The sequence below is a fragment of the Callospermophilus lateralis genome, chromosome 3 (genome assembly GCF_048772815.1).
Source record: "Callospermophilus lateralis isolate mCalLat2 chromosome 3, mCalLat2.hap1, whole genome shotgun sequence".
NCBI classification, from domain to species: domain Eukaryota; kingdom Metazoa; phylum Chordata; class Mammalia; order Rodentia; family Sciuridae; genus Callospermophilus; species Callospermophilus lateralis.
Genome location: NC_135307.1, coordinates 114,746,165 through 114,773,941, shown reverse-complemented (window position 1 = coordinate 114,773,941; position 27,777 = coordinate 114,746,165). Strand labels below are relative to the sequence as shown.

The 27,777-nt window shown below is 43.5% G+C and overlaps 1 protein-coding gene across 2 annotated transcripts in view; it reads right to left on the bottom strand.

Annotated features, from left to right (window-relative positions):
* Nucleotides 1-782: 782 nt before the first annotated feature.
* Thsd4 (thrombospondin type 1 domain containing 4) overlaps nucleotides 783-27,777 on the bottom strand; it is a 598,160-nt gene continuing 571,165 nt past the window's right edge. For both annotated transcript variants that reach the window (XM_077109034.1, XM_076848675.2), the window contains 8 exons: nucleotides 23,991-24,266; nucleotides 16,428-16,557; nucleotides 15,246-15,450; nucleotides 14,552-14,725; nucleotides 10,917-11,090; nucleotides 7,081-7,260; nucleotides 4,807-4,951; nucleotides 783-925 (listed from right to left, as the gene is read on the bottom strand). In XM_077109034.1, coding sequence (XP_076965149.1) covers nucleotides 783-925; nucleotides 4,807-4,951; nucleotides 7,081-7,260; nucleotides 10,917-11,090; nucleotides 14,552-14,725; nucleotides 15,246-15,450; nucleotides 16,428-16,557; nucleotides 23,991-24,266 — 1,427 coding nt within the window. The remainder of the gene's footprint in view (nucleotides 926-4,806; nucleotides 4,952-7,080; nucleotides 7,261-10,916; nucleotides 11,091-14,551; nucleotides 14,726-15,245; nucleotides 15,451-16,427; nucleotides 16,558-23,990; nucleotides 24,267-27,777) is intronic.

Sequence of the window (27,777 nt, the reverse complement as noted above, 5' to 3'; positions counted from 1 at the left end):
TTTTGGTTAGAAATGAAGCTGCATCCTTCACACCTAAGACCTCTATAGTGGTAGAGGTGCGGTTGGGTAAGGGTCATGTGCAGGCGATTGGAACAGGCACTCAGTTCTGCCACGGAATGGCAGGTCAATGACCTGAGCTGAGCCTCAGATATTTCCTTGTCAATAAAGTGGGACGATTATTTATCCCCTGCTTCCCATTCTGGGACATTGTGATGACTAATGAACTAATATCTGTGAATACACCTGCTAAACAATGAAGCACTACATTCATGTGAGATATCTGTGTCATAAGGCAGCAAAACAGTCTAATGTCTTTGAGAATGAAAACAGGCACAGCCAGGCTGAGGTGACAGAGGGTGCACAGGTCTCAGCAAGGCTTGGCGGGTCTTTGGGACGGAGCACTGCCTCTGACTGTCCAAGGATACTAATTTTGGAAGGCCAGTCACACCAGGGATGAGGCAGTGCTTGGTTAGTGGCCTGTCTGCTTTCGTGCAAAGCACCAGGGCAGGAGTTGGGCTGAGAGCTATGGAGTTTCCCATGGCTTGGTTTTCAGAGAGCACCATTAGCAGATGCCAGGTCTTAAGGGATGGGTCATCAGTACATGACGATGACCCACTGTCGCTTTCTAACATCCGGGGCACAAAGCTCCTGGTTACACTTGACCAAAGGCAAGGGTGGTGATGAAGTTGACTGCAATGTCCTGGGCCAGGGAGCCAGCCAGGCACATTGCTTACAGCCCCCCGGAGGGCAGGGATGCTGCCCTGCTGACGAGATGCGGGATGTTATCTACTCCCCAGGAACCCCGCATGCCTATTGGCCACACGCGTGCAAGAGGCACAGCAGGCAGTCTTGTAGTAGTTGTAGACACAGAGGCGGGCCTGGACCACCACGTTGCAGTTGTAGTACTTGTCCTTGCAGTTCTCATCTGTAGCGGGAGAGAGAACACAAGACTCCTGAGCTCAAGAGGCAGTCTGGACCAGTGGAAAGAGGAAGGGTGGCGGATATGGCTTTTCGTCCTGTTCCTGCTATTTTGTTAATCTTGTAGTTCCCTTTTCCCTTAATTGGATTTTACATAATTGGTAAACAACCAAATACTTTTTCCCCATTGAAAAGACAGCATAGGGAAAAATAAATGAACAAATTGGAGGGGTAAAACAAAAATTCATATCACATCTTATTAGTTGGCAACTTTTGCCAAATGTGTGCCAGCTGAGTGACAGGCCTTCAGAACAGATGACTTTGTTATGCCAATCATTCCTGCTTTTGAAACCTGCATAAGCAATTCCAAGGATCTGGCAATTCAAACTGTCTTTAATCATCCATATCCATGTGCCTGAGACAAGCAGGCAACTTAACATATACAAGTATTCTTTTCAATCTTGCATTATAATATGACCTTAAAAAAAACAATGTGAGGGACAATTTGTGATCCAAATTTAAATTAAGTGTTCAACTCTGTGGTGTTGCCAAGGCAAGTGAACATGTTTGTGTGTGTGCACACACACAGTAATTGGCCACAGTAATTATTTCAAACTTGTTCCTCAGCTTCCTGGCTGGACATTGTGTTTTATACTGATGGTAACACATTCTCCTAAAATGTGTTTTGGATATTTTCTCATGATCTTTCCTATTCTCTTCCTCTCCCTCTTTGTTTTCCCCTTCCTTCCTCCCAACTTGGGCTATGACATCCTAAACAGGAAAACAGCTTTTAACTTATTGTGTTCTCATAACTAGCAATAACATCTAGGGTTTTGGGTTTAGCTTATGAAGGCTTTAACCAATTCCAAGCTATATATAGTTTTTTTTCCCTAGCATTTAATTTTTTAAAACTTATAGTAGTTGATAGACAAAATACCTTTATTTTATTTATTTATGTGGTGCTGAGGATTGAACCCAGTGCCCCATGCATGTGAGGCAAGTGCTCTACCCTTGAGCCACAACCCCAGCCCATTTTTTTTCTAGCATTTTTCTAGTGTTTTCTGTTAGGCTCTTTAATCTATTGGGCACTTGTATTTATTTGTATATGGCATGATGTAAGATTTAAGGTGTCTTGTTTAATAAAAAAACAAATTGTCTCAATACAATGGAAGTTTCTCCTTTCCTCAATTAACTTTCAACCATTATCCTAGTTAATTTCCCTTGGATAAAAAAGACTGTTTCAGAATTCTGTGGTGTAACAGTTGGCTGTCTCTGCCAGTAACAGTACTATATAGTTTTAGTTTTTGTAGCTTTATAACATGTATAAATAAATGGAGAAATACCATGGAGATGGTTTGAATATGGCTTGTCCCCCACCCTCTTGCAAATGTTTAACCCCCAGGATCATAATGGTATCGAGAGGGTGGAAACTTGATCTGGCTATAGTGTTTAGAGATTGGGTCTTGGGAAAGTGATTAGACTTGGAAAAGGTAATTAGGATGGAGTCCCATGAATGAATCCTGGTGGCTTTATAAGAAGAGGCACAGAGACCAGAGATGGTGTGCTCCCTGTCTCTTGCCACATGATGCCATGTGCTGCCTTGGGACTTTGTTAGCAAGAAGACCATCACTCAAACTGAGCCAATGTCAAGAGCTCAGCTTTGAGACTCCCAAATGGGAGATAAGTAAATCTCTCTCTTTCTCCGTCTGGTCCTGGGAATTGAACCCAGGGCCTGCATGACAGCCTACTGATGCATTACCATGTTTCCTTTAATGTTACTATGGTGATGAGGAGAGTAAATAGGTACCTAGGGACCCAGAAGAATTCTAACAAAGGGGGTTAGAGTTAGTCAGTTTTTCTTCCATGTGGACTAAAATACCTGACATGAACTACTTAAAGGAGGAAATGTGTATTTTGGCTCACAGTTTCAGAGGTATCAGTCCACGGTTGGCTGACTCCATTGCTTTGGGTCTGAGGAGAGGAAAGCTGCTCAACTCGTGGCAGCTGGGGAGGAAGGAAGGGGTCAGGGACAAGATGTCATCCCAAGGACACACCTCCAAAGACCCTCTCCCTCCATCTAGGCTCCACCCTAGAGTTTCCACCACCGCCCAAAAGTCCATTCAGATTATGAATTCAACAATGGATTAATCTTCAAATGAGGTCAGAATCTTCACAATCCATTCACTTCTCCAAAGCCCCACCTCTGAACAGTGATGCACTGGGGTCCAAGTGGTTAACACATGAGCCTTTGGGGGGATTCCAGATCCAGACCTTAATAGGGCGTTATGATTTAGATATGAGGTATCCCCCAATAAGTTCACATGACAGGTAAAGTAGGAACGTTCAGAGGTGTGTCAATCAGTGAACTAATTTATTTGATTGATTGATAAGTTGAATGAATTATTGGGTGGTAATTGTAGGCAGGTGGGGCATGGCTGGAGGAAGTAGGTCATTGGGGGGGGGGTGCCCCTGGGATGACATATTTTGTCCCTGGCTCCTTGCTCTCTCTGTTTCCTGGCTGCCATGAGCTGAGAAGCTTTCTTCCTCCATGCCCTTCTGCCATGATGTTCTGTCAGCTGACCATGGAAAAAACTCTGAAACCGGGAGTCCCGAGTAAACTTTTCCTCCTCTAAATTGTTCTTATCAGGCATTTTGATCACAGCAGTGAAAAACTGAATCATCATCATCATCATCATCATCATCATCATCATCTGAATAATAAAAGCTCAGCACATTTCTATTCTGGAGCCAGTCCTGGCAAGCCTGGCAACATATTCTGAGCAGACTGGGGGGCGGGGGTTGGGGGCATCCAGTATGCCTCTGGAGCTGCATCTTCACCCACCTCACACCTTCTTTTGCCCAGTAGATGTGTAAGTTACCTTCTTTAGTTTTCTCACTGTAATTCAGTTCTACAAGGATTGGGACCATTCCTCATGAACACACCCCAGGGAACCTGATTCCATTTCTAGGTTATAGATGGGGTGGGGCCTTCTGAATTGCAGGGCTGTCATTCCCTGCAGGACTCCAGCCATGTGGTGGCTAACTCTCCCACTGGGATCTCTCCATTCTTGATTTGAGATTCTGGACTGTGCCATGCAGACATCAGGTTGGACTCTCCATCACTGTCTCTATCTGTTCTTTAATCTCCCCTTCCTCCCTTCTCATCCAAGCTGCTGTGAGGTCTCAGCATTCCTCTTTATGGACAAGCAATACTGGTTTGCATATACAATTAAAAGTTGGAAATTTTACTACTTTGACTTTAAGAATGATAGAACTAAATCTTTGGATGCACTGTAAAGTTAATGAATTCACAGTAAAGTTTTTCTTTTGGCTGGGATAGCCATTCATGCTGTGAAGAGTTAACTTTTTTTAATATTTATTTTTTAGTTGTAGTTGGACACAATACCTTTATTTTATTTATTTATTTTTATGTGGTGCTGAGGATTGAACCCAAGGCCTCACATGTGCTAGGCAATCGTTCTACCGCTGTGCCACAACCCCAGCCCTGTGAATAGTTATCTTAAACCCTTTAACTTACAATGTCAAGAGTTTGACCCCGGAACTGCATGACTGCATGAGGTCACAGACACACCTACATCAGTTTGGCATTTTCAGAGTTTAAGAAAGATGAATATTTTCTCTCTCTTTTTTTTTTGGGGGGGGTACTAGGGATTGAACTCAGGGGCACTCAGCCACTGAGCCACATCCCCAGCCCTATTTTGTATTTTATTTAGAGACAGGGTCTCACTGAGTTGTTTAGCACCTCACCATTGCTGAGGCTGGCTTTGCGATCCTCCTGTCTCAGTCTCCCGAGCCACTGGGATTACAGGCGTGTGCCACCACGCCTGGCTGAACATTTTCTCTAAGACAGGAACTTAGGGGACTTACCAACTTCAGGGACACAGTCCTGGGGATTACAAGATTCTCTCTCTTCTGGTTTCAACTGAGGGTCACAGAGATTACTTAGAGTCATATCATCTGACAGACACCTCACTTCCCGGACCCGGAAGCCACCCTGGCAGCTCTTGGAGCACTGCACGGCAACAAAGAGGAAATGTCAGTCTATTAGGTCCACACACTGGAGAGGGAAGATATTGAGAAAGTTCAAACATTTCCAAAATGGAGACAGAATATTAAAGCAAACTCCCATGCACCTATCACCCAGAGCGCAACTCATGCCGTGTCCCACCTATGCCCCTCTCACTTCTACTCCTCATACTGTTTTGAAGCAAATATAGGGATCATATCACTCCTTCCATAATATTTTAGTTTATAGCTCTAAATGACAAGGATCCTTAAAAATGATAATACCATTGTTACACCTAAAAACTAACAGTTCCTTATCATCAAATATATATTCAGTGTTCCTATTTTCACTTGCCTTATGAATCTCACAGGTTTTATAAGTACTTGCTTTTCTTTACATTCTAGGATTCATATCAGGTCTGCACATGGCAATTAGTTGATATCTTTTTTGACTCTTAATCCACAAGTTTCGTTTCCAGTGGCTTTTCCCACTTTGTACTTCAAACATTTTTGGGTAAAAGAACTGAGTTATTTGTTCTGTGGAATTTTGAAAGAATGGATTTTGCTGAATGGATTTTACATGTTCCTCTGTTCTCTGTGTTTCCATCCATCTAGAAGAGGCCTCAACAGGTACAGGATTGATTCAGAATTGTGTGGCTCCCTCTCTCCTGGGGATGTTAGCAGCCACTGACATGTAATGCCCAGATCCTTAGATCATTTGGGGCTGAAACATGATACTGTAGTTCTCTCATTCTTTTTTGAATTTTTTAATATTTATTTTTTAGTTTTCAGTGGATACAACATCTTTATTTTTTAATTTTTATGTGGTGCTGAGGATCGAACCCAGCACCCCACACATGCCAGGCGAGCGCGCTACGGCTTGAGCCACATCCCAGCCCCTCTCTCATTTCTTCTTAAGAATCCCTTCCCCAGATTTACTTTTTGCTTACCCAGTGGTATAATTAAAAGAAAAAAAGAGTAAATGCTTGATTCTTTCTCTTTATCACTTTTCAGAATAATGAGGTGATTCTCTAACATCTTTTAATGGTGATCTATTAGTTTGTTTTGTTTTTTAAAAAAATATTTATTTATTGTGTTTTTTCTTCTTTTGCTTTTTCCTGTAGTGCAGGGGATCAAACCAGGGCCTTGTGTGTGCTAGGCAAGTGCTGTCTCTACCACTGTGCTCATCCTGCAGCTCTTACTTTTTTTTTTTTAAATTGCTATAAACCTATTACAAATTGATGGATTTAAACATATATAATGTGTTTCATTGAGTTAATTGTACTTATTATTCTTACCAATGCTCAAACTATCCATCAGTGTCTAGCCAAAGACAGTAAAAGTTGCCTCCTAAGTATTTTGGACATGAATTCAGCTGTTTTTGAGAAGGGCTGATGAAAAGCTCATATCTGCTGTCTCAGATCTGGAATCAGCCATTCCTTTAAGAATCTCTGGTCCCCACTTCTGGCAAGAGTATTTCAAAACTGCAATCTGGATGTCAGGAGTGCCCTTTGCACTGTATTTGTCACTGTTCCTAGGCTCTTTCAGTGGATGAAATGAGAAACTAGAAAATGCTCTTTAAAAATGTATTAATTTATAAGTTATAATATTAGTACCTTACTTTTTTTCTTTACTTTGTTTATTTTTATGTGGTGCTGAGGATCAAACCCAGTGCTCACATGTGCAAGGCAAGCGCTCTACCACTGAGCCACAACCCCAGCCCAGTACCTTACTTCTAAGTTATAATATAGTACCTTTACCAACATTCTTTAATCCAATCAGCTACTGTTCCTCTGCAGCAGTGTTTATCAGAATGCAGACCAAGATTGACTGCATCCTGCTTATTAAAAATACAATCTTTGTCCAGGATGGGCCCAAATTTGGTCTTTTCAAACAAGATCCCCTGATGATTCTTATGCACACGGAAAGAGTCACTGCTCTACAATTTAGAAACCAAGCTTCAGATTCACCCCCACTGAGCAGGGCTACCCCCAGCGGAGCTACTTAGAGTAGATTGCCACAGAGAGTCTAGAATCCACTTTTCAACTGAGCCCAGCCTGGCTCAGAGGTGGCTCTGGGGGGCCAGCAGAGGAACACTGTATTAAGACAATCTCTATGAAGAGCACCATGACTTACCATGCTCCATTCTGTGCTAAACCATTTAGCTCCACAAGGCTGGAGGTGGCACGATTGTTGGCTGGGGGGTCTCTCCAGGAAGGAGCATTCGTAGGGGTCCAGCACTTCAAAAGTGTCTGCGTTCTTCCTCACACAAATCACCTCCCTCTGCTGTGTCCCACTCCCACACCCGATGGAACACTGGAGAAAGCAACAGAGGAAGATGGTGCCATGTGAGGGAAAGGGGACAAGAACTACTGTCCATCGAGGGACAGCACCCACTCTGCCACCAAGTCAGTGAGAAAAACCCAAGGGAACCTGAAGATGTTTTTGGAGGAGGAGCTACATGTGGATTCCAATCTTCCTAATAGTTCTGCTCTGGAGTGCAGAGTCAGTGCCCTTGGGCTGGCACCACTCAGGGACGCTGGTCCCTGATACCACGTTGTCTTCTGTGCTGGGCGGAATAGTTTCTCTTACCCTAAAGGAACTTGCCAGCTAGTTAATTTGGCTGTTTCTATCCAGTAGACTCTGACACCTCTCAGAGATGCTAAAACAATGAGCTGACATTTTTGTTTTAGATTCTTAGAGGGTGGATAGCATGAATGAATTAACCTCCCAGAGCCTGCACACCTGTGGGAGAAGGGCTACATTAAAATTCTTTGAACACATAAACTGAGGAGAAGACCCCAGACGTGGGGCAATGTCCCCTATGGCCATTCCTCCCTTCCCAACAGGCAGGCCCCAAATCCTGCTCCCTTCCTCTCTGCTCAGCCTGGGCCACTGAGTCCAACTGAACTGTGTGACAGCTGTGATCTGACACTACGGTTTCACAGAGGTCTCTTCCATTGCTTGTTTGGATAGATATATTTAGAGTCTAAATTATTTGGGAATTTAGATCCTAGGTGCTTTGTGACCAATAAAGATTAAAAAAAAAAAAAAACTGGTTAAAAGTTGCCTCACCCAAGACTCTAGCTCTGAGCACCCTGATCTGGGCGTGGGGTCCCTTTGGGGTGGGACAGAGTCTCTTGGCACTTAGCCACCCTGGTCTCTCAGCTAAGAACTCTGAGTACCTAGCCCTGCCCTGGGGTTTTGGTGGGTCTGGGAGGTGAGTCTGGGGGTGGGCAAGCAGGGGAGTTACCCCAGCCTGTACTTTTCAAGTTCTTGTCATGTCTCTGCTGACCCCCATCCCTTGATTCACCTGAGAGGGACACTGGGCCTGGGACTTCAGAGAAAGGGATGAGGAAGGTGCTGGCTTGACAGGCTCCCCACCCCCTCATATCCAGCCTGCAGGACTTGGTCTCCCCGGGACTCAGTTCTGACAGCAAAGTTTACTTGGCTTGATGCAAGGTTCTAAGTGGGATCTCCACCCATCCGTTCCCCTCTCCAATTACAGATGCACGAAATGCGCCTCAGAGGACACACCCGGGGCATCATTTAGAGGCTGAGCTACTTCTGTTTGCATCAGGGCTGCAGAGAGTGCTCTGGGTATTGCTCATAAACCCCCGATCCATCTCTTTCTTGGGGGTACCCTGTACCTCTTCTCTTGCTGGGGGAGGGCTCATAACAATGTCCCCTGGCCCCTAAGACCTGAAAGAGGAAGCCACAGCAGCACTGTGGGAGGGTCCCCAACATGTTGCCTGTGTTTCTGTTTCTGGTCAGCAAGTCCTGGGACGCAGGCTCCATCAGGACCCTGAGAGATACACAGAGAGATCTCCTGACTGCCTCTTGTGCCCTGGGGAGCCGAAGGCCCTGGCTTGGCTATGCTGTCTGCCAACCCTGGAGATAGCAGGGATTAGAGAGATGGCAGGGAGTCACAGCAGAGGTGAGGCAGACAGGTTTGGTGGCAGAGGTCAGGAGTGGTGCATATGTGCTGATCTACCTTGGCACAGCAGCAGGCCTGGCCTCCGATGGAGAATGCTTTGTGGGACTGGGTCAGTGCCAAGGGCCAGAGGAGACGGGCCAGGGCCTGGGCCTCAGAGGACTCTGAAGGACATGGGGTTACTGCCCAAGGATAGGTCCATCTTACCCCATGGATACCAGATACTGGGGCCCCTGACTGCTTGGTGCTAGAGGTGTGGTGGCAGTGGTGGCAGCCACAGTGGGCACACTGTGACAGTCTCTGGAGCATGCATTTGTCTTTTCCATTCCACTGTGGCATGTGCCCCTTAGGGGGACAGTGCTGCAGCTGTTACTTAGTTCTGAGCTCTGGGTTTTATAAGCAATGCAGCTCAGGGCCAACCCAGCCTCTGTCACTTTGGGTCACCCAGGGTGGTGCTTCTGGCTTGCAGTCCTACGGCAGAGACCTTTCCCTGGCCAGTCTGTTCCTCCTCCTCTGCTGGTGAGCTTGGGCCTGAGACTCAGCCTCTCTGGGCTGGGGCAGGGGCAAACATGTGAAACAGCTGTCAGAAAAAAAAATTAATAAAAATGGAAACAGAATATTTATTAAAGATTCTCCATGTTCCATGCAATGAGTAACTCCCCATATGTGTAGCATCTTATGAAACCTGTTAACAGCATGAGGAGATTGGTGCTATCCTTATATTCAGATGAGGAAACATACTCAGGGGGGTTAAATTACCTGCTCCAGTCAGAAAACTAGTGAGAAGGGAAGCCGGAATAAGTTATCAATGTGTCTGACTCTGACGCTCACCAGAGTAGGCAATGGAAGTAGTTGAATTCTCTTTTTTTTTCCCTTAAATTTTCTGTAATTTTATGGATTATATTGTAAGAATATTAAAGAAAAATGTAAAACATTTTTCCACGCTGTTTACATAAAAACTATGTATTGAGATTTCGGGTTGACATATTTTCATGTTGTATTTTCACTTGCTATTATCTCACACATACTTTTTATATCCTTTAATGATCATTGTCATTGGTACACAATATTTTACTGAGTCTGACATCCCATAATATCCCTAGCCATCCTGCTGTCATGAACATCTCTGTTGAAAAAGTCTTTTTTCTTCTGTTAATTATTTCCTTAAAGCAAATCCCCAGGAGTAGGGTGACTGGGTGAAGGCAAATGAACATTTTTATGGGTCTTGACTTTTATTGCCAAATTGCTTTCCAAAGGGCTTGTATCAATTTACAAGGACAAGGCAGTCCATTTTTTTCCAAGGTCTGTTTTTAAAGCTACTTAAAAGGAATAAAATTCTATATGGAGCCAGAGGTCCTGATAATGTGTAAATCATGAGCATCAGCCAAAATGTCCTTGGAGAACCAGCCAGCCCCGGGAGCCAAATGCTAAGTGGTCCAAGAACTCCAATACCAAGGGGAATCACAGCAGGGCAATCAGAGGGGATGACCTGCTACGGTTTCTCAGGGGGGTCACCTTCAAAGTTGGAACAGTGAGGAAAGAATTGATTCATCCATCAAGTTACTTTTTTAAAGTATTCAGTATTCTCTGTTCTTTATAATGTACAACTCCAGCTTGTAAAACTTTCAGCTCTGACACTGTGGAGTGCAGACAAAGCTGGCCTAATTAACAGTAACAATACCAGAGCAGCAGCAGCAGCAGGAGCTGCAACTCCCTGTGTTTATAACTCCGAAGGCGTGGCCATTGCCATCATTTTATAGATAAGGAAACTGTGCCAGGCCATAGCTCCCTGAGAGCAGGGATGTTTGTTTTGCTTCCTGATGTAGCCTAAGTGTTGAAATGAGCACACAGTAGATGATTAATAAATACTTTTGGTGCATGAGGCACAAGAGCCCAAGTAACTTCTCCAGAGTCACGGGAGCCACTGCACAGCTGGGATTCAACGCTGGGACACCTGCCACAAAGTTCGGGTTCCTAAGCCCTCTGGATGCTGCTTCTTGCATGGGACAGACAGACACACCCAGTTCTGGCCACTCACCTGACTCCAGCTCCCAGCGAACCACTCCACCTTGCCAGTGCAGGGTCCATTGTCACATGGGGTGGCCTCCGCTGGCCGGTTGTTCCCGCAGCCCTCCAAGGGCAGGCTGCTGACGTGGTTGGTCATGCACACCACTGAGCGAGTCCTCACTCCGGCCCCACACTCAGCTGAGCACTGTGAGACAGGAGGAGGGCAGGTGAGAGAGGCAGCACCCCAGGCTCGGAAGCCCCTTCCAAATGATGCCAAGGAGGGAGGAACACCTCATTTCCCTACCAAGTTCTTTCCGTAGATACACCTGACTACTTCCCACGCACAGCCTGCCCCATTACAGTAGCCTCCCCTTATCTACTGTTTTGCTTTCTACAGTTTTGGTTACCAACAGTCAACTGTAGTCTGAAAATATTAAATAAAAAAATTCAAGATACAAGTCTCACATTTTAAGTGCCCCCAATCTGCTCCTTCTTTTAGACTAATGTTTCATCACTCCATCCCACACACTTCCCACTGCAGAACCAGGGTGGCTGTGATTCAGCAGTTGCTCAAGGTCAATAAGAAGTAAGTGGTAGTCAGCTGTGGTGGTGCACACCTGTAATCTCAGCAACTTGAGAGGCTGAGGCAGGATGATTGCAAGTTGAGGCCAGCCTCAGCAATTTAGCAAAGCCCCAAGCAACTCAGTGAGACCTTGTCTCAAAGTCAAAAATATAAAGGTCTGGGAATGTGGCTCAGTGGTTAAGCACCTCTGGGTTCAATGCCTGGTACAAAAAAGAAGAAGAAGAAGAAAAGAAGTGGCCACAGAGATGATTCCAAAGGCAACGAGCTGTCCCTAAACCCAACAGCATCTTCCTACCACTCAGCCACTCAGCCATTCTAAAGTTCTAAAGAAAGAATGGACATTTAGGGATAATTTTATATTCTAGAGGTAGACAAAGCAAAATTTATTTACTTACATCCTGGCACCAAACTTACATGTCTTAAAACATCTCCATAAAAACCAAAAAAAATTCTCTAAATAGAAGAATAAAGGGCCCATTCTTTGCTCTATTTTAATTGTAAGATAGGGGCTAGATGCAGCAATTACTTATGTTAAAATAAAAAGCAAACTGACATTAAGGGGAAATTTAGAAGTTGTTACTGGAGGGAAAATAGCCGATGTAGAAATCCTTGGAAAATTTATGTGTAGAATTTTACTACACTAAATAAATAGGGGAGACACACAGAGGAATGAACCATGGCAGGTTTTTTTTCTATCTACATAGTTGTTTTATCTCTGTATATATTGCAATCTGAGTTCAGTGCCTTTTTCAGAGAGTGGCAATATAGAGAGATTCAATTAAAAAAGTATAATGATTCATGGAAATAAACTGATTATTAAAATGCTCCTAGTTTCTGTTGGAGAGATTATAAATTGAAATAATCTTTATGGAGACAAGTTTGTCAAAGTGTATTGAGTTCATATTATACATCCATAACCTTTGGTCCAATAATTCCGCTTCCTAGACACATTTTAGGGGAATAAGAAAAGGCCCATATAAAGAGTGATACAAAAGAATATTCACTGAAAATCCTTTTGAAGGTTCTATTTAAAATAATAGAAAATTAGAAAAATAACTCAAACATTTAGAAATGGGGGACTGGTTCAATTACAATAGCTATACAATAGCTTATTCTTATTAAAAACCATGCATTAAAGACTTTTAATACTATGAAAATGTTTACAACGTGTAAGTGAAAAAAGCAGGTTATCAAATTATGCCTGCATTATGACTTATATCCCTAAAACATTTAAAAGTAGTATAAGCCCTATGTGCAAAGTATGTATGAGAAGCAAAAATATATATATATATATTAGAAAGTGTAGCTAAAATATCTCAAATTATTATCTTTTAGTGAAGAGATTTGGGGCCTAGTTTTCTGAATTTTTCATATTTTTTATAATAGTGTATTACTTTATGACTAGAAAAAATGAACATCCTTCAAAAATAATCCTCAATAAAAAAATGAAACCCAGTATGATTCTTCTCATCCATTTTCTTACACAATATATTTATCAAGTTTACTATGAATGCAAATAGATTCTAGGGTGGCTGGAAACCCAGAAATGAAGTCACTGAAGGATTAATTAAAGGAGCTAGGAATTTTTAGTCTGGAGAAGTGGAAGGGCTCTCCAAATTGGCACAGACTACTGTGCAAGCAAGGGCACTCAGATTCTGTAAAGGACAAGTGGGCACCAGCAGCCCTTTGGAAACCTCCCGACCCCTTGAGCTGTATGAGAAACAGATGATCGAGTCTGGACATGGGGAGAATTTCTGACCAAGGAATCAGACAAGAACCTGAGTGACCCTGGCAGGAAGGCTGCAGAGCATCCCTGTGCTGGCAGGGAGCTGACCAAAGCGACCTGGCCAACACCTCCCTGCACCGATTCCACAATATTGCCAGCTAATGTTTAGGCTGGGAAGCTTGGAAAGGGGCGATGTGCAGGCAGAATTGGGATGAGCTCCTCTGGACTCAGCAGTCTGAGTTGGTGGATGCCTTTCTGTGTGTTTCCCTGTGGGTGGAGCCTCCCAGGTGGCTAAGCTGGGGCTCCTTACTGTCTACCCCTGAGACCCAGGGCCCAGTTAGCTCATCCCAAGAGCTCAATGTTTACACCAAAGGCTCTCTATCTGGGGGCGTCCTGGGGCTAAGGGGCAGCAATTGTGTGCCACCAGGAGTGCTGAATCCACAAGAAGACAAGCCGCTGCATGGCAGTCTCCAGGACCATCTCTGAGGGTGGACCAAAGGCTGCATTCACAGGTTGTCCTTTCTTTCTGAATAACAAACTCACTGATGTGGATTATATGGTGAAGAGAGGGACAGAATTAAATGACCCTTCTCATCTCCTTCCCCCTTGTCTTTTCCCCACCCCAACGTACACTCTTCAATTTTGCTTAGTGTTTTTCCTTCAAAAATAAAAATAAAAACTTATTTTTTATTTTTTATGTATATTTATACATAAGACATGCCATCGTGACCATTTTTAAACTCCCTTCAGTGGCACTAGGTGCACTTCCTGTGTGGCCCTCACCACCCATCTCTAGAATCTCTTCCTTGTATAAACCCTATTTTTGCCTGTGACAGATGAACTCAGTCTAATGCTGGTTTTCCTGGACTCACAGTGAACTTTGCATGCCTTTGGGTTTTTCATGGACACCTGACACTTAGGAGGCTGAGGGAACCAGGCTCCTGGGGAGAGGGACAGTGTCTAAAATGTTTTTAGTTATTGAAAAGCATGGGAGGTGCTACCTTTTGCTGAATGTCTGTTATTTGCCAGACACTCACGAAACATGAAAGGTGTGATGTAATTATTCCCTATATTTAGTATTTCATTATTTAATCATACACAGTGCTAAGGAGAGTTAAGTTCATTTTTTTCTCACACCCACTTCTCAATCTTGAAGTTTCAGTCCTCGGATGAGGAGACAGAGCATATAATAATCAATCTCTGGTCCTTTTTTTTTTTTTCCAAAGTCAGAAATCAGCCTTGGGATTCTGAGCTGGTGATTTGTCTTTGCGTGGTTTGGGGATACCCTGTGACATACAGCTCCTGCCTACTTAGCTTAGTGGCTTGGTCTCAGGCTGTCTGCCACCATTACACTCACCCTTTCACTCCACTCGGTGAGGAACCAGCTCTTTGCACAGGGTCCCATGTCACAGTTCTCGATGTCATTTGGCCGGAGCTTCATGTTGCATTCCTCATCATCGACCACGTCTCCAATGTTGCTCACACACTTCACATCTCGGGTCCTCTGTCCCACTCCACAGGGCACTGAGCACTAAAACACAGCAAGCTTACATCAGTGGCATGTGTCCTCATTCTTCTGTCACCTGTGTCCTGAATGGATAACTGTGGTGAGGTCCCCAGTGTTGCTAGGTACCCCTGGGGGAGGATCTTAGCCTTAGGAAACTTCACGACTCTTTTTTTAAGATCTTCTTTGATGAAATCTTGCCTACTTTATTCTGATGGCTCTCAGTTTTTCCATCTATAAAATGGGAGAGTTGGCTGTGCTAGTGGTTGTCAACCTCACTCCACCACGACACCTGGGTCAGGTGAGGTCAACAGGCACAGGGCTCCCATGGGCTCACCCATGAAGTTGGCTGTGGGTGATGCACACCAGCCCGAACTCTACTGAGTTCTTGGTACATCCCAGGACCTGCAAACACAGCTAACCCCAAGGATGGGTTTCCTCCTGGGGAGCTGAGGGTTATCTTGTCTCAGGTCCTGGTGGGAGGAGGTGGGAGAGTGGTGGTAGGTCCTGGAGATGGGGGTCTGCAGCAGGCTGCCCTGCTCCATACCGAGGTCCAGTCAGTCCGGATCTGCCACTCGCTGCAGATCTTGAGCTGGCAGGTGCTGGTGGTCTCAGGCTTCTCCAGGTGCTGGCAGCGGTAGGGCTGCACCGTCAGGCTGCGGTTGGCGTACACCTGGCGGCATAGAACCTGACGGTGCTGCATGCCCAAGCCGCAGGTTTTGCTGCATTCAGACCACTCCCCGATGTCCCAGCTGGCTCCGAAATGAGGTGGGAGAGGGCATGGGGTGGGCGGGGGTGGGGGGGAGAGAGAGAGAGAGAGAGAGAGAGAGAGAGAGAGAGAGAGAGAGCCTTCAGAGGGAAGCGTGAGCCCAGCCCATTCATAATCATCAGAATCCCTGGGGGACCCTCCTCTTGGATCATTGGTTGCAAATCTAAGGTCATCTGACTCATAAGGGAAGCGAATTTAGTTTGACACACTATTTACCAGTGACCAGGGCCCAGATTCTATATGAAGTTATAGAATACTGAGAAGGTACAAAGGATTTCTATCTAGTAAACAAGGTAAAACAGAACCCAACCACTCCAAAGTGGAGTTTAATTACGCTGGGGAACATAACCTGGTTTGGAACTAAGAGACCTCCCTCCAGCAGCCCTTCCTTTGTAAGGTCTCCACATCCGTTTTGCATTCTCCTCTGTCCTCCCAACTCAGTGATTAGTTGCATGTGACATCAGCACATGCTCATTATGCATTTAGAAGAGAGTATTATTTTTATTACTCAGAGAATTAGGTTTTGACCTTTCAGGGCCTTTCCCCCAGTTCTTTTAGAAGTGTCTAAAGACCTCTCTTGAGACACTTTTTCTGAATTTTCCAGGCCCACTCTCAGTACCCTCTCTCTTTACTCAGCTCCCTGACAGCACTGATTTTTGTACCAGGTTCCCATTCTTTGCTTCCACTTTTTTTCCTTACCAGGCTAAACCCCAGTTGCCCCAATTTCCCAAAGGGTGGGCTTTCTTGCTCAGTGTGCCACTTGCTAAAGGCCAACAGTTCCCGGGTTTCTCCGGAAAGACAGGCTTGCTAAACAGACCACAAGGCATGCACAGTCCAATTCTGGTGTTTGTAAATCCGACTTAGACTAGTTTAATAACTAGATTCTATCTGCTATTAAGGTCTCATGCACACCAACCAGAAGTGACCCGACAATAGGCGATCTAGACAGAGGCCTCTTACAAGGCTGGGCAAGGGAAGAGGTTGCAGGGCTCCTCCTCTGGGGTTGGCTTCATGCTGGAGTCACAGAAGCTCTCTGGAACCTCTTCATGAGTGTTTCTGTGCACACAGCGGAAAACAGGGTACTGTGATCCTGTAAGGACAAGGAGAGCGCCAAGGTCAGCCTCACACACTTGAAGCTGGGCTCTGGGATGGTGCACAGGTGTTGAGGTGCCAGTGAAAGGAGGACCATCCCCACAGGCCCTCCTTCACCAGTGTGTCGATATGCACTTATTCACAGGACTTTGCTAGTGACTGTGGGCGTGCAAAGGAGAGTCCCACACAGCTCCTGCCTCGGAGAGTTTATATTTTATTTGTGGACATGGTTTGAATATATTCAAAGGCAGATAAAAGCAATTTTCACAATGGTTTGAAATAACAAAAAAGAACTCACTAGGTTGGGAGTGACTACAGAATGAACACAAATAGTTACTTTCTAAGGTTCTCTGGAAGCATCCAAGAGAAATTGTCCTGGAAGGGTGAAGCCATGTTTCAGAGAAAGGGCTGGGCTTGGGTAGTTTATGTGCACCTGTATTGGGGGAGGGACTGCCCAGATGGTTAATCTGGAATAAAAGTACCTGCTTGACAAACTGACTTTCTAGACTAAGTACACATGTGTGGCAGGTTGAAGCAAAGCAGGAAGAAGATTCAAGATTCAAGAATATCTGCTGTCTCCCTTTGTTACATATTTCTATATTACTCTAACAATGTCCGAATCCAGTGGTAATTCTGTTTCAGGTATGTCTGCTTCTCATGAAGACAGTGGGCTATTCAGGGACAAGACTAGTTCTTTTTCATTTCAGCAAATCCAGGACATAGGAAAGTAGCAGGTGCTCAATACAAGCTTGTAGAATAAACATTTATTAGAGGTTGTAATAGTTTGGATCTGGAATGTGCCCCAAAGCCTTATGTGTTCAAGGTCTGGTCCTCAATTGCAGCAATATTTAAAGTTGGGTATTTGAGACATGATTGGATAGTGGGGGCTCTAACCTAATTGGTGGATTAAACCACTGATAGAGTCATAATTCAATGGTATTATTGGGAGGTAGTGGATACTGTAGGAGGTAAAACCTAGTTGAAAGGAGTAGGTCCTTGGGGGTGTGCCCTTGGGGGCTATATTTTGTGTGTCCCCTGCCCCCCACACCCTGACATAAGCTTCCTGGCTGTCATGAGCTGAGCAGCTTTCCTCTGCCATGCCCTTCTGCCATAATATCCTACTTCACCTCAGGCCCAAAGCAATGGAGCTGGTTGACTGTGGACTGAAACCTCTGAAACCATGAGCCAAAAATAAATCTTTCCTCTTCTAAGTTGTTTTTCTCAGGCATTTGTCACAGTGATAAAAACCTGACTAACACAGAGGTATTATACTTGTTTTTGGTATTTTGGTATTTGTCTCATGGTTTTGTTTTAGAAACATAGCCAAGTTTCACTGGCTTAGTTAGGATAAAACTATTTTGAACAACAAGCCAGAATTTTTTTTTTTATTGATTGTTCTAAACATTACAGAGCTCATGATATATCATCTTTCATACATTTGACTCGATTTATGAATTCCCATTTTTTCCCCAAATACAAATTGCAGAATCACAATGGTTACACACTCACATTTTTACATAATGGCATTAGTGACTGTTGTGTTCTGCTACCATTCCTATCCCCTATTATCCCCACTCCCCTCCCCTCCCCTCCCATCTTCCCTCTCTACCTCATCTGCTGTTGTTTAATTCTCTCCCTTTTTTCCCTCCTCCTTTCCCCTCACAACCTCTTATAATATTGTGTAACATTGAAGGTCTCCTACTTTTTCCATATGCTTTCCCTTCTCTCTCCCTTTCTCTCCCACCTCTCGTCTTTGTTTAATGTTAGTCTTTTCCTCATGCTCATCCTTCCTGTTCTGTTCTTAGTTAACAAGCCAGAATTTGATCAGTGAAATTTCCAGCTCTCAATTCAGTTCTGTCTTCCTCTCTGCTGTCACCTGCTGACAGCACTGGGGTACTACTAGTGGAATTTTAAGAAGAGAGAATACTGTCTGAATCAAGCTTCTGAGATTGCTTCTTCACAAATAGGTGTCTACCTCCAGTCCCAGGTGGTGCACAATTCCTGCTGGGAAGAACACTATAATTTATTCTAAAACTACTTATTTCTGTTGCTAATTTGCCAGGCACTTATATTTTCTGGAGCTACGACTTACATGTCTCGATATGACATCAGTCATGCAAGTGTCTCAGATATCCTTCATATTGATTTTGTATGACAGAATGAGCCAGAGAATAGGTTGTTCTCATAAGAAATTTGTCAGTTTGTAAGACAATTTTGAATCTGAAATAATCATTTGTTTAAATGACTCTGGTAGTAAGATTTTACAGTGTAGCTATAACTTGAGACCATTATTTAAAATAATGTTCCAATTAGGCCCAATTATTAGCTCAGTAAAAAGCAGTACTGACTGTAAAATTAATGGGAAGCAAAAACTTTTGAGGAATTAAATTTTGTTCAACTACGTATCTCCTTCCATTAAACAGAAGAGATTTCTTAATTAAATTCAACAAACATTAAGCGTATTGTGCTGAGTTAAAAAGAAGAACAAGACTTAGCTCCCAGCTTGCAGTGCACCCATTTAGGACCTAGCTATTAAGGGCTTAAGTAAAGATCTTATTTAGCCTATTCCTTTCGCTCTAGACCATGTGGGTTTAACTTTTCCACTTATAAGTTTGTGGATTGGAAAGCAAAAGTCACTACCCAACCACTTGGCATTCACATAGGGGGAAATATAATATTTTTAGCTAAAAGGATACAGGATACCATAGGAATGCTCTTGCTTGGAAGGATGGGTCCTGCTTGGGGGGTTTTGGCAGGTGGCCACTGCTTGCCTTCCCCCACAATTTTATTGCATTTATGTGCATTGTCCATTGTCCATGGTCCAGCTCCATGGAAATGAACCAAGGAAATGAAATCAGAGGCTCTTTGTCTCTCTAATGGTGAGGAAACACTGGACCTACAATTCTTGACTCCAGCAACTGCAATGGTTTCTTTCTTTAGTTCAATTCTTACATCCACAGAAAGGGAGATTGTCATTCAGAAGGGCACCTGACCACCTCACATTGTCCAAGATTACAATCCAGTGATTCCTATCATTGCCCGCAAGCAAGGACAGGGTGTTGAGGGCAGGTGCTGGCTAGACTTCGGGCAGAAGAACAAATGTGGGGTTGGTTGGTCTGGCTGGTCTGTGGGAATGCTGGTCAAAATAGAAGTGTGTTATGTCAGAATTGGGAACTGTACCTCAGGTTATTAGTTTATAATAAATGGGGTTAGTGAATTCAAGGGATGGGGTGGAGGTCAGTGAGATATTATGGAGAGATGGATGTAAGATGGATCAAGTAAGAGGTTAATAACTCTAGCACCTGCAGGAATCAATTGAGCCATGCCAGGACTTTGACCGGGTAGTTGAGTATGGGCTACTCTTGGCTACCACCCTAAAAGGCTAATACCATGATTGGCATGCTGCTGCTGAAGCATTTACATAAAGGGAAATGTAAATGTGGGAGACACAGACATGTGTGGCTGGCTCCTCCAGGGAGGATAGGCAAGAGTGTGGGAGAGGGTTTATAAGGCACAGATGATGAGATCGAAAGAGGTATGGATTTGGGTTGTGCAGAAAAGGGTTGGACGATGCTGGCACTCTTAGAATTTCTTGGTCACAACACACTTGATAATTCTGCTGATGACTGTTCTATGCATCCACATTGTTTCCCTGGCCTTGCACATCTGGTGACATCACTTTAAAGGGTGCAGGGAGAGGCACCCATGGGCTGCTGGCATTTGTCACATGAAAGGAAAAGAGAGCTAGGATTATAAGAAAAGGGAAGGTAGGGAAAGAAACACCCCCATTTTTGGTTTATTCCCAATGTACCTCTGCATTATCTCTTTGGCTTCCAAACCAGTACTGTTTATCAGGGAAAAGAAGAGGGTAGGAATGTCACCTCAGATACTCATGAGTGGCAGATGCCAAGTGTGGGTGTGAACATGTGCAAGTGGGTATGTACAGCCTAAATATTTAAAATGGGTATGGATGTCAAATTCCAGATCTCACAATCTAGAAGACAGTGTGAATCCACAATGTCAAGGAGAGCGCTACCTTAAAGATTACATAGAGTCATATGGAAACATAGAGACACAGACTATTCTTTTTGTGTGTGTGTGTGTGTTTGGTGATGGGGATTGAACCCAGGACTTTGTGCATGCAAGGCAAACTCTCTACCAACTGAGCTATATCCCCAGCCCCAGATAATTTTTGAATATATGAATCCACATTTTTTATTTTACTGATAGCACATGGGTAAAGGCAGGAATAGAATCGTGTATCTAGGATATAATAAAGATATAAAAGCTGTTCTTGTATCTTTTCTAATAGCTCATACAGCCCACATTTGAAATATAATGATCTATTCACTTATCCTAGACACATTTGAGATTGGCTGCTGTGCTATGGTACCAGATGCAGAGGCTACAAACTACATACTCATGGAGCCAGCCCAGCCAGGCAGGGTGGGGACAGAGATGTGTCCTGAACTGCTGGGAGTCCCAGATGAAGAAGTGCCTATTTGCATCTTGCAGAATCAGGAAAGCTTCACAGAGGAGGTGGAATCTGAGGTAGGTAGGTCTTGGAGTAGGAATAGGAGTTTGCTGGTTCGATACCAGAGGATAAGAGGGAGAGTTTTTACCTCAGTGTGGATCACACATCCAGGGTAGGTTAGGGGCCAAAATAACTGGAAACTTTGGATATTAGGTCTCTCCATCATGTCAAGTATAGAATAGAGAAAGGCCTGCTGAATGGCTACCTAGACGAGTGAACAGCATCCATCCAGTTATTGCTGGACACATAGAGTATGGAGAATGTGTTGGCCAAGGGTACATACTTTATCCTTATCTCATTATGTCCACAATGCAATGCCTTATGGTGGCTGGGTGGGGTGGAAGAGAAACTTCTATCTATGCCACCCTTGATATGTTACCACATGATGAGCTGGACCCAGTGGTGCACACCTGTAATCCCAGTGGCTCGGGAGGCTGAGACAGGAGAATTGTGAGTTCAAAGCCAACCTCAGCAATGGTGAGGTGCTAAGCAACTCAGTGAGACCCTGTCTCTAAATAAAATACAAAATAGGGCTGGGGATGTGGCTCAGTGGTCAAGTGCCCCTGAGTTCAATCCCCAGTATCAAAATACAAAACAAAAAAATCCCACAACCCCACCCCCCAAACCCCAAATGATGATAATTTTCATCCTTTTAATGACTTTCTCTCATCTTCACCTAGTTCTGAGTGTATCTGGTTCCTTTTCACAGGCATCACACCACTATACAGATGGCAGAATATTTTAGAAATAATACATTTTGATCTTGGGTTCCTATGTTAATTACATTACATACTACTTATCTCTATAAATGTCATAGCCAGAGTCTCATTAAAATGATTTTGGCCTTAATGCAGAATTACTCCTATATTTCTACCTCTCTCAAGACACATTCTACAGGCATTTTCCCTCATAAATGTATTTTCCCTCATAAAACTTACAGAAGAAGTTGGGTTCAACGAATTGCCAGTCCACATTCTTTACACATGTATCAAGCATGAACACAATAAAATTGGAATAAAACCTTGTAAATTAATACTCTAGTTACCAAGTCTTTATGGAATTTCAGAGATTCTGAGCAGGAAGAACTCTAGCTCCCAGAAGAACCCAAAACTTAAATTTTATTCTCAAAGCCACTAAGTCAAAGCTTTAGAAGCAATTGTGAGAGATTTTTCTATGTTCGAATTATGTCAAGATTTCCAAATTTCATACTCTTAGATTCAAGTCTCTTGAAGAAAAGAAAAGAAAAAAAATCCCAAAACAATATGTTGGGTGTATCACATAGTGACACAGGTTGTAGGAAATCCTAGGGGCACACAGTCTTTTTGTTTCTATAATAACCTCCCTTCAGACAACAGCCATTTCAGGGACAACAATAGAATTTTAGTACAAATGAGAGGCTATTATTATATATGTGAAGGAAATGATAACTACCAGTTTATAGATGTATTCTTGTAATGAGGATCAAAGTTACCTTGAAGCAGAAGCACAGTTCATTTCCTATCAAGGGGACAATGTCACATAAGGAGTTTTTGGATATCATGTTCCATACCTATCCTAACTTTGGAGCTTCCAAGGAAATGGGATGCCGGGTCCATCCATGTTCAGGCCTCATGTTGGCCCCTTGACACAGCCATGCTTTGAGCCTGTCAAAACCCTGCTTTATTGAAATGACACCAAAACTCCATCCATCTCCCAAATCCTGTAACTCCCTTTTGTTTAGAGAGACAGGCCATGCCTCTTCAGGTTTCTAATCTCCCTTCTTGCAATAAGTTAATAAACCCGACTTTGTTGGGTACGGGTTTGCCCCTTGGAGGTCCTATCTGATTGAGTTAGGCTAATGGATGAATCTGGAATTAAGATTTTTACTGGGAGAGTATGGAAAGGAAATCGTGAGTATAAAAGCCAGTTAATTAACACCTCAAGCCCTCAAAGTATGTTTTACTCTCCTAAAATCATTAGATTTGAGAATGAGTTTCAAATGGCATTTGTGTAAAATCTTCTACAACCTTGACTTGTATATCAATTTTAGACCTGAAATGTGTATTCTGTAATTACTATGAAAAAAAAAAAAAAAATATATATATATATATATATATATATATATATATATATATATATATGCCCAGAAAAGGCTTAACTCAGCAGCCTGGGTTGCTCAAACCCTGCACATTGCATAGAAAGGTCTGTCCTCACAACTGGCCCTGAATCAGCTACTGGGAGATGACCTTGGAGTCCCTGGAAAATTCTGCCTGGTGAGAGTTTTTCTATGCCTGAGGTCTTGGGCCATGTGCATGGATTTGTCAGGATAATCTGTGCCGACAATGTGATTTACAGGGACTGTCTGTATTTGTATGCCTCAAGCCTTGCTACACTGTATTGGTTTGACCTCGGGGGTACTAAAGGCTATGTAGCTAATGCCAGCCATGTGGGAGCTATATGCCTATGTGACTAATGCCCAGTAAAAGTCCTGGACATTGAAACTTGGGTGAGCATCTCTGGTCAGCAGTACTCAGGGTGTGTTGTCCCACATCACTGTGGGGAAAATAAAGGGTATCCCTGTATGGCTCTACCAGGTATCTTCAAGGAGGGGACACTTGGAAACTGGCCCTTGGTTTCTCCAGGACTGTGTCCATATGCTATTTCTCTTTGCTGATTCTAAACTGTATCCTTTTATTGTTATAAAGTGTAAACATGAGCACAACAGCCTTTCTGAATCTTGTAAGTCCTTGTAGTAGATCACCGAGCCCAAGGATCATCTTGGGGACCTCTAACCCCGTCTGTTGTGCCAATGAACCATTTCACAGGTAGGTCACGGAAGTGAGGATTTGCCACACACCCTGGGACATACTTCCTTGTTTGGGTTCTGCAAGGACACTCTGTCCCACAGGCAGGCTCACCTTTCCCACAGGTTGTTGAGCATTCTGTTGTCCCCAGCTGCTTCCAGTTGTGATCCCGGCTTCTTCGTGGGGGCTGTGGCACTGGTGGTACCAAGTTGTCTGGTCGATGGGAAGAAAATCTATCTGGATGCCTGACGGGGAAGGTCTGCCCTGATTCTGAGGTGAAGATTTCAGATGCCTCCCCGTGCAAGTCTTCCTTCTCCCCGTTCTTCTCTTTCTCTTCTCCATCTTCCTGGCTTCTACCTTCTTCATCCAGCTGGCCATTGAGGGGTTCCCCTAGGAGAGGCCAGTGCACACACAGAGAAGGAAGATCATTTGGGACACTGAGTTGAAAGAGGAAATTGCTTCAACGTTAGAAATTACGTGGCATGAGATCATTTCTAATCTGCAACACTTAAGTATAGGATATTTAAAATAAGCAGATGCTTGCTTTCTTAATATTCAAAATATGAATTAAAAATCAATAAGAAAAAAGATGAACATCCCAATAGGAAAAGTACACAAGGGCCTTGGAGAGGCAGTTTCCATCAAAAGACATGCAAACAGCCAAAAGCCACACAAAAATGTTCACTTCACTCCTAACGAAAGAACTACACCTGAAAATATGAATAAAAACATCAATAGCTCCATTTACCTAATGATAAGGATCAGAAACTCGGAGTTTCTGATCAACCCCAGAGTCCCAAATCCCTGGCTGAAGGTGCATGAAAACACTTAAATCCACTGTTTATGAGCCTGCAAATAGATGCCAATTTTTAGAGGGTGATTTGACTCTAGTTATCCAAAATTTAAATTCACATACACCCTTTGACCTAGTGATTCAGCTCCTAAAATCTTTGTCAGACAAAGATTCTCATTCTTTGATGTAAAGCTGAACATACAAGTATGATTATTAATATGGTTATTATTTGAAATAGCAAAACAGTAGAACAGACTTCAATGTTCACAGAGAATAGTGATAAAAATATACTATGCTGCAACTGCGAAATGGAATACTATGTGAATTTTCTTTTTAAAAGAATGCAGCTCATACATGTTCTGACATGGAGATATTGACTGTGATATGTTGTTTGATGAACAAAAAAGGCATAGAATTCAGTTTGCACACACACACACACACACACACACACATGTGGCAGGTCACTTTTGGTATGTTAATTTGTGTTTGGTGGCCTATCTTTGTCTCCTGCCTTCCTCCCCTAGTCTGAAAGGGGAGCCATACCCTTAGATTTTTTTTGCTTTGTTTTTTTGCAGGAGACAAAATAAAGCTGCTTGAAGTTGATGGCTCTCCTTTAGCATAGTACAAGGCTGGGCTCTCAGGGAGGGCAAAGTGGAAGTTCTGTCAGCTAAGGATGAGGAGGAAGGGGAGGAGGAAGAGGGGGAGGAGGAGAAGGAGGAGGAGGAGGAGGAGGAGAAGGAGGAGGAGGAGGAAGGGAGGGAGGGAACAGGGAGAGGGCTTTTTCGAATGTAGGGAAAGTAGGAATCTGAGGTCTTGGGTTTCCTGAGCACCATGGACCCTTCCATGCATCAGGAAGAATAACCCAGGAGGAGACCACATCTGGAGTAGGGTTGGGGACTGGCTGTTGGCTCATGGGCATCCTTGTCCCCAGCAGAGGCTGGAAGCGGCAGAGCCCCAACCCATAGTTCCCATGCGACTGCCCTCAACCTACAGTTTTCAATGAAATTGGCATAAATAGACCTTCAGAGGGTCTAGCCAGTGCTCTGGTCCTTCTGAGATTCTGGGATCTTTCCTCATAGAGAGAGAGAGAGAGAGAGAAAGAGAGAGAGAGAGAGAGAGAGAGAGAGAGAGAGAGAGAGAGAGAGAGAGAGACCCCCCATACTGACATACTGAATTTTCTACCAGTTTCAAAGAAGGTTAACATTGAGGTTGGATTTAAATTGAGTGATGGAAAATAACATTCTGTGATATTCCTTGTATATTTGAGATTGTAGACAAAGATTCAGATTGTCTGCAAACATGTTTGTGTATGCATATAAAGGGGTGAGGCAGAGTCCCTTCAAATTGTTCTGAGAGATTCCCTCTGGGAAGGGGATGGGACTGGAGGCTGTTGCTTTTTTAAATAATATTATTTTTTAGAGTGGTTTAAGATTCAAAGCAAAACTGAGCAGAGGGTGCAGAATTCCATATGTCCGCTGTCCCCACATGTGCATAGCCTCTTTCACCATCAACATCCTGATGGCATACATCTATCTATGGTTTTGGACAAAAGCATAATGACATGCAAGGGCCATTATAGTGTCATAGAGGATAGGTACACTGCCCTGAAATCCTCGGCTCTTCTGGTCATTCTTCTCTCCTCCTAACCCTGGCAACCACTGATATTTTAAATTTTTTCCTTAATTCTGACTTTTCTAGAATTTCATAGAATTGGAATCAATAAGCATATAGCCTTTTCAGATTCACTTAGTAATATGTATTTTAGGTTCCACCATATCTCTTGTGTTTTCTTTTTTCTTTTTTGTATTGGGGATTGAACTCTGGGGGTGCTTTACCACTGAGATACATCCCCAGTCCCTCAGTTTTTAAATTTTTAAACACAGGTTCTCACTAAATTGCTAAGGCTGGCCTCAAATTTGCAATCTTCCTATTTCAGCCTTCTGAGTCACTAGGATTATAGGTGTATGCCACTGTACCTGGTTCTCCATGTCTCTTGGTGGCTTGGAACCTGATTTATTTCACCACGGAGTGCTAGTCCTCTGTTGGATGTGCCACTGTTTATATATTCACCTACTGAAGGACATCTTGGTTGCTCCCAAGTTTCAGTAATTACATGGGAGCTGTTTTGACTTTACATATTTCCATTTTGATTGAATATTGTTCAAGCATGTATCATTTTAGTATAAAATAAGAAGGCATATTCTAGAGTTACTATAAAGCACAGTTAAAAATATAGGGCTTTCTCCACCCCTTTACCAGTGCTTTTTTACTTTGTTGGTTTTAAACAAACCACTTTGTGGTTTAAAAATTTATGTGCAGATTAGGCAAACAGAATGAAGATCAAGACATATGGATATACATGATATTATGTAGATTGTTACTAGACAAAAAACATTTAAAAATCTTTTTAGTATCTTGTATGAAAGAAAAATGAATTCATCCAATATCCACTCATATCTCCAGAAAGACTACTTTTGAATGCAGTTTTACTTTTCCCCTTTATTGTTTAGACTGAGAATTTGTTCAGAGAAGTTACCGACTTGCCTGAGGGTGTACAGAAAGAAAGTGGCAGAGCTGGATTTAGACTCTGGCCTCCTGATTGTTGACATGGAGGATGGAGCCTGGTCCATATGTCCTCTTCCCTCTATCACCTTTTACAACTGCTCCCTTCTGGCCTGCTCTGTTCCTGGAAGCTGATCTCAGAATCCCCTGCTATCCATTTGCTGAGGTCCATTAGGCCTGTTATCAATCATCATGATCCTATTTGACTTCAGTCTATCCAACTGTCCCTAAAAATCAGCAACAGATCTCAGAAATCCCAGTATTTTGCCATCTGTGCTTGATTTCTCAGACTGTGTTTTGCTCCTGGAAATAGCATCAAATTTTGTGTGGGTGTTGTGCTGACTTGAGGTTTGGACAACACCCCTGTCCCATGTGCTGACCCACCACATACCCTCTCTAGGCAGCCAGGTGGCTCCTACCCAGACTGTGGCAATCAGAGAGCTTAGTTTTCCAAACTGTAGCCCACAGAAGGATGGATGGGCCAGGTCTGGCACCTGTTCCCTCTCTTCTTAGGACAGGTACTGGACCAGGTAACCTTCAGGCAGG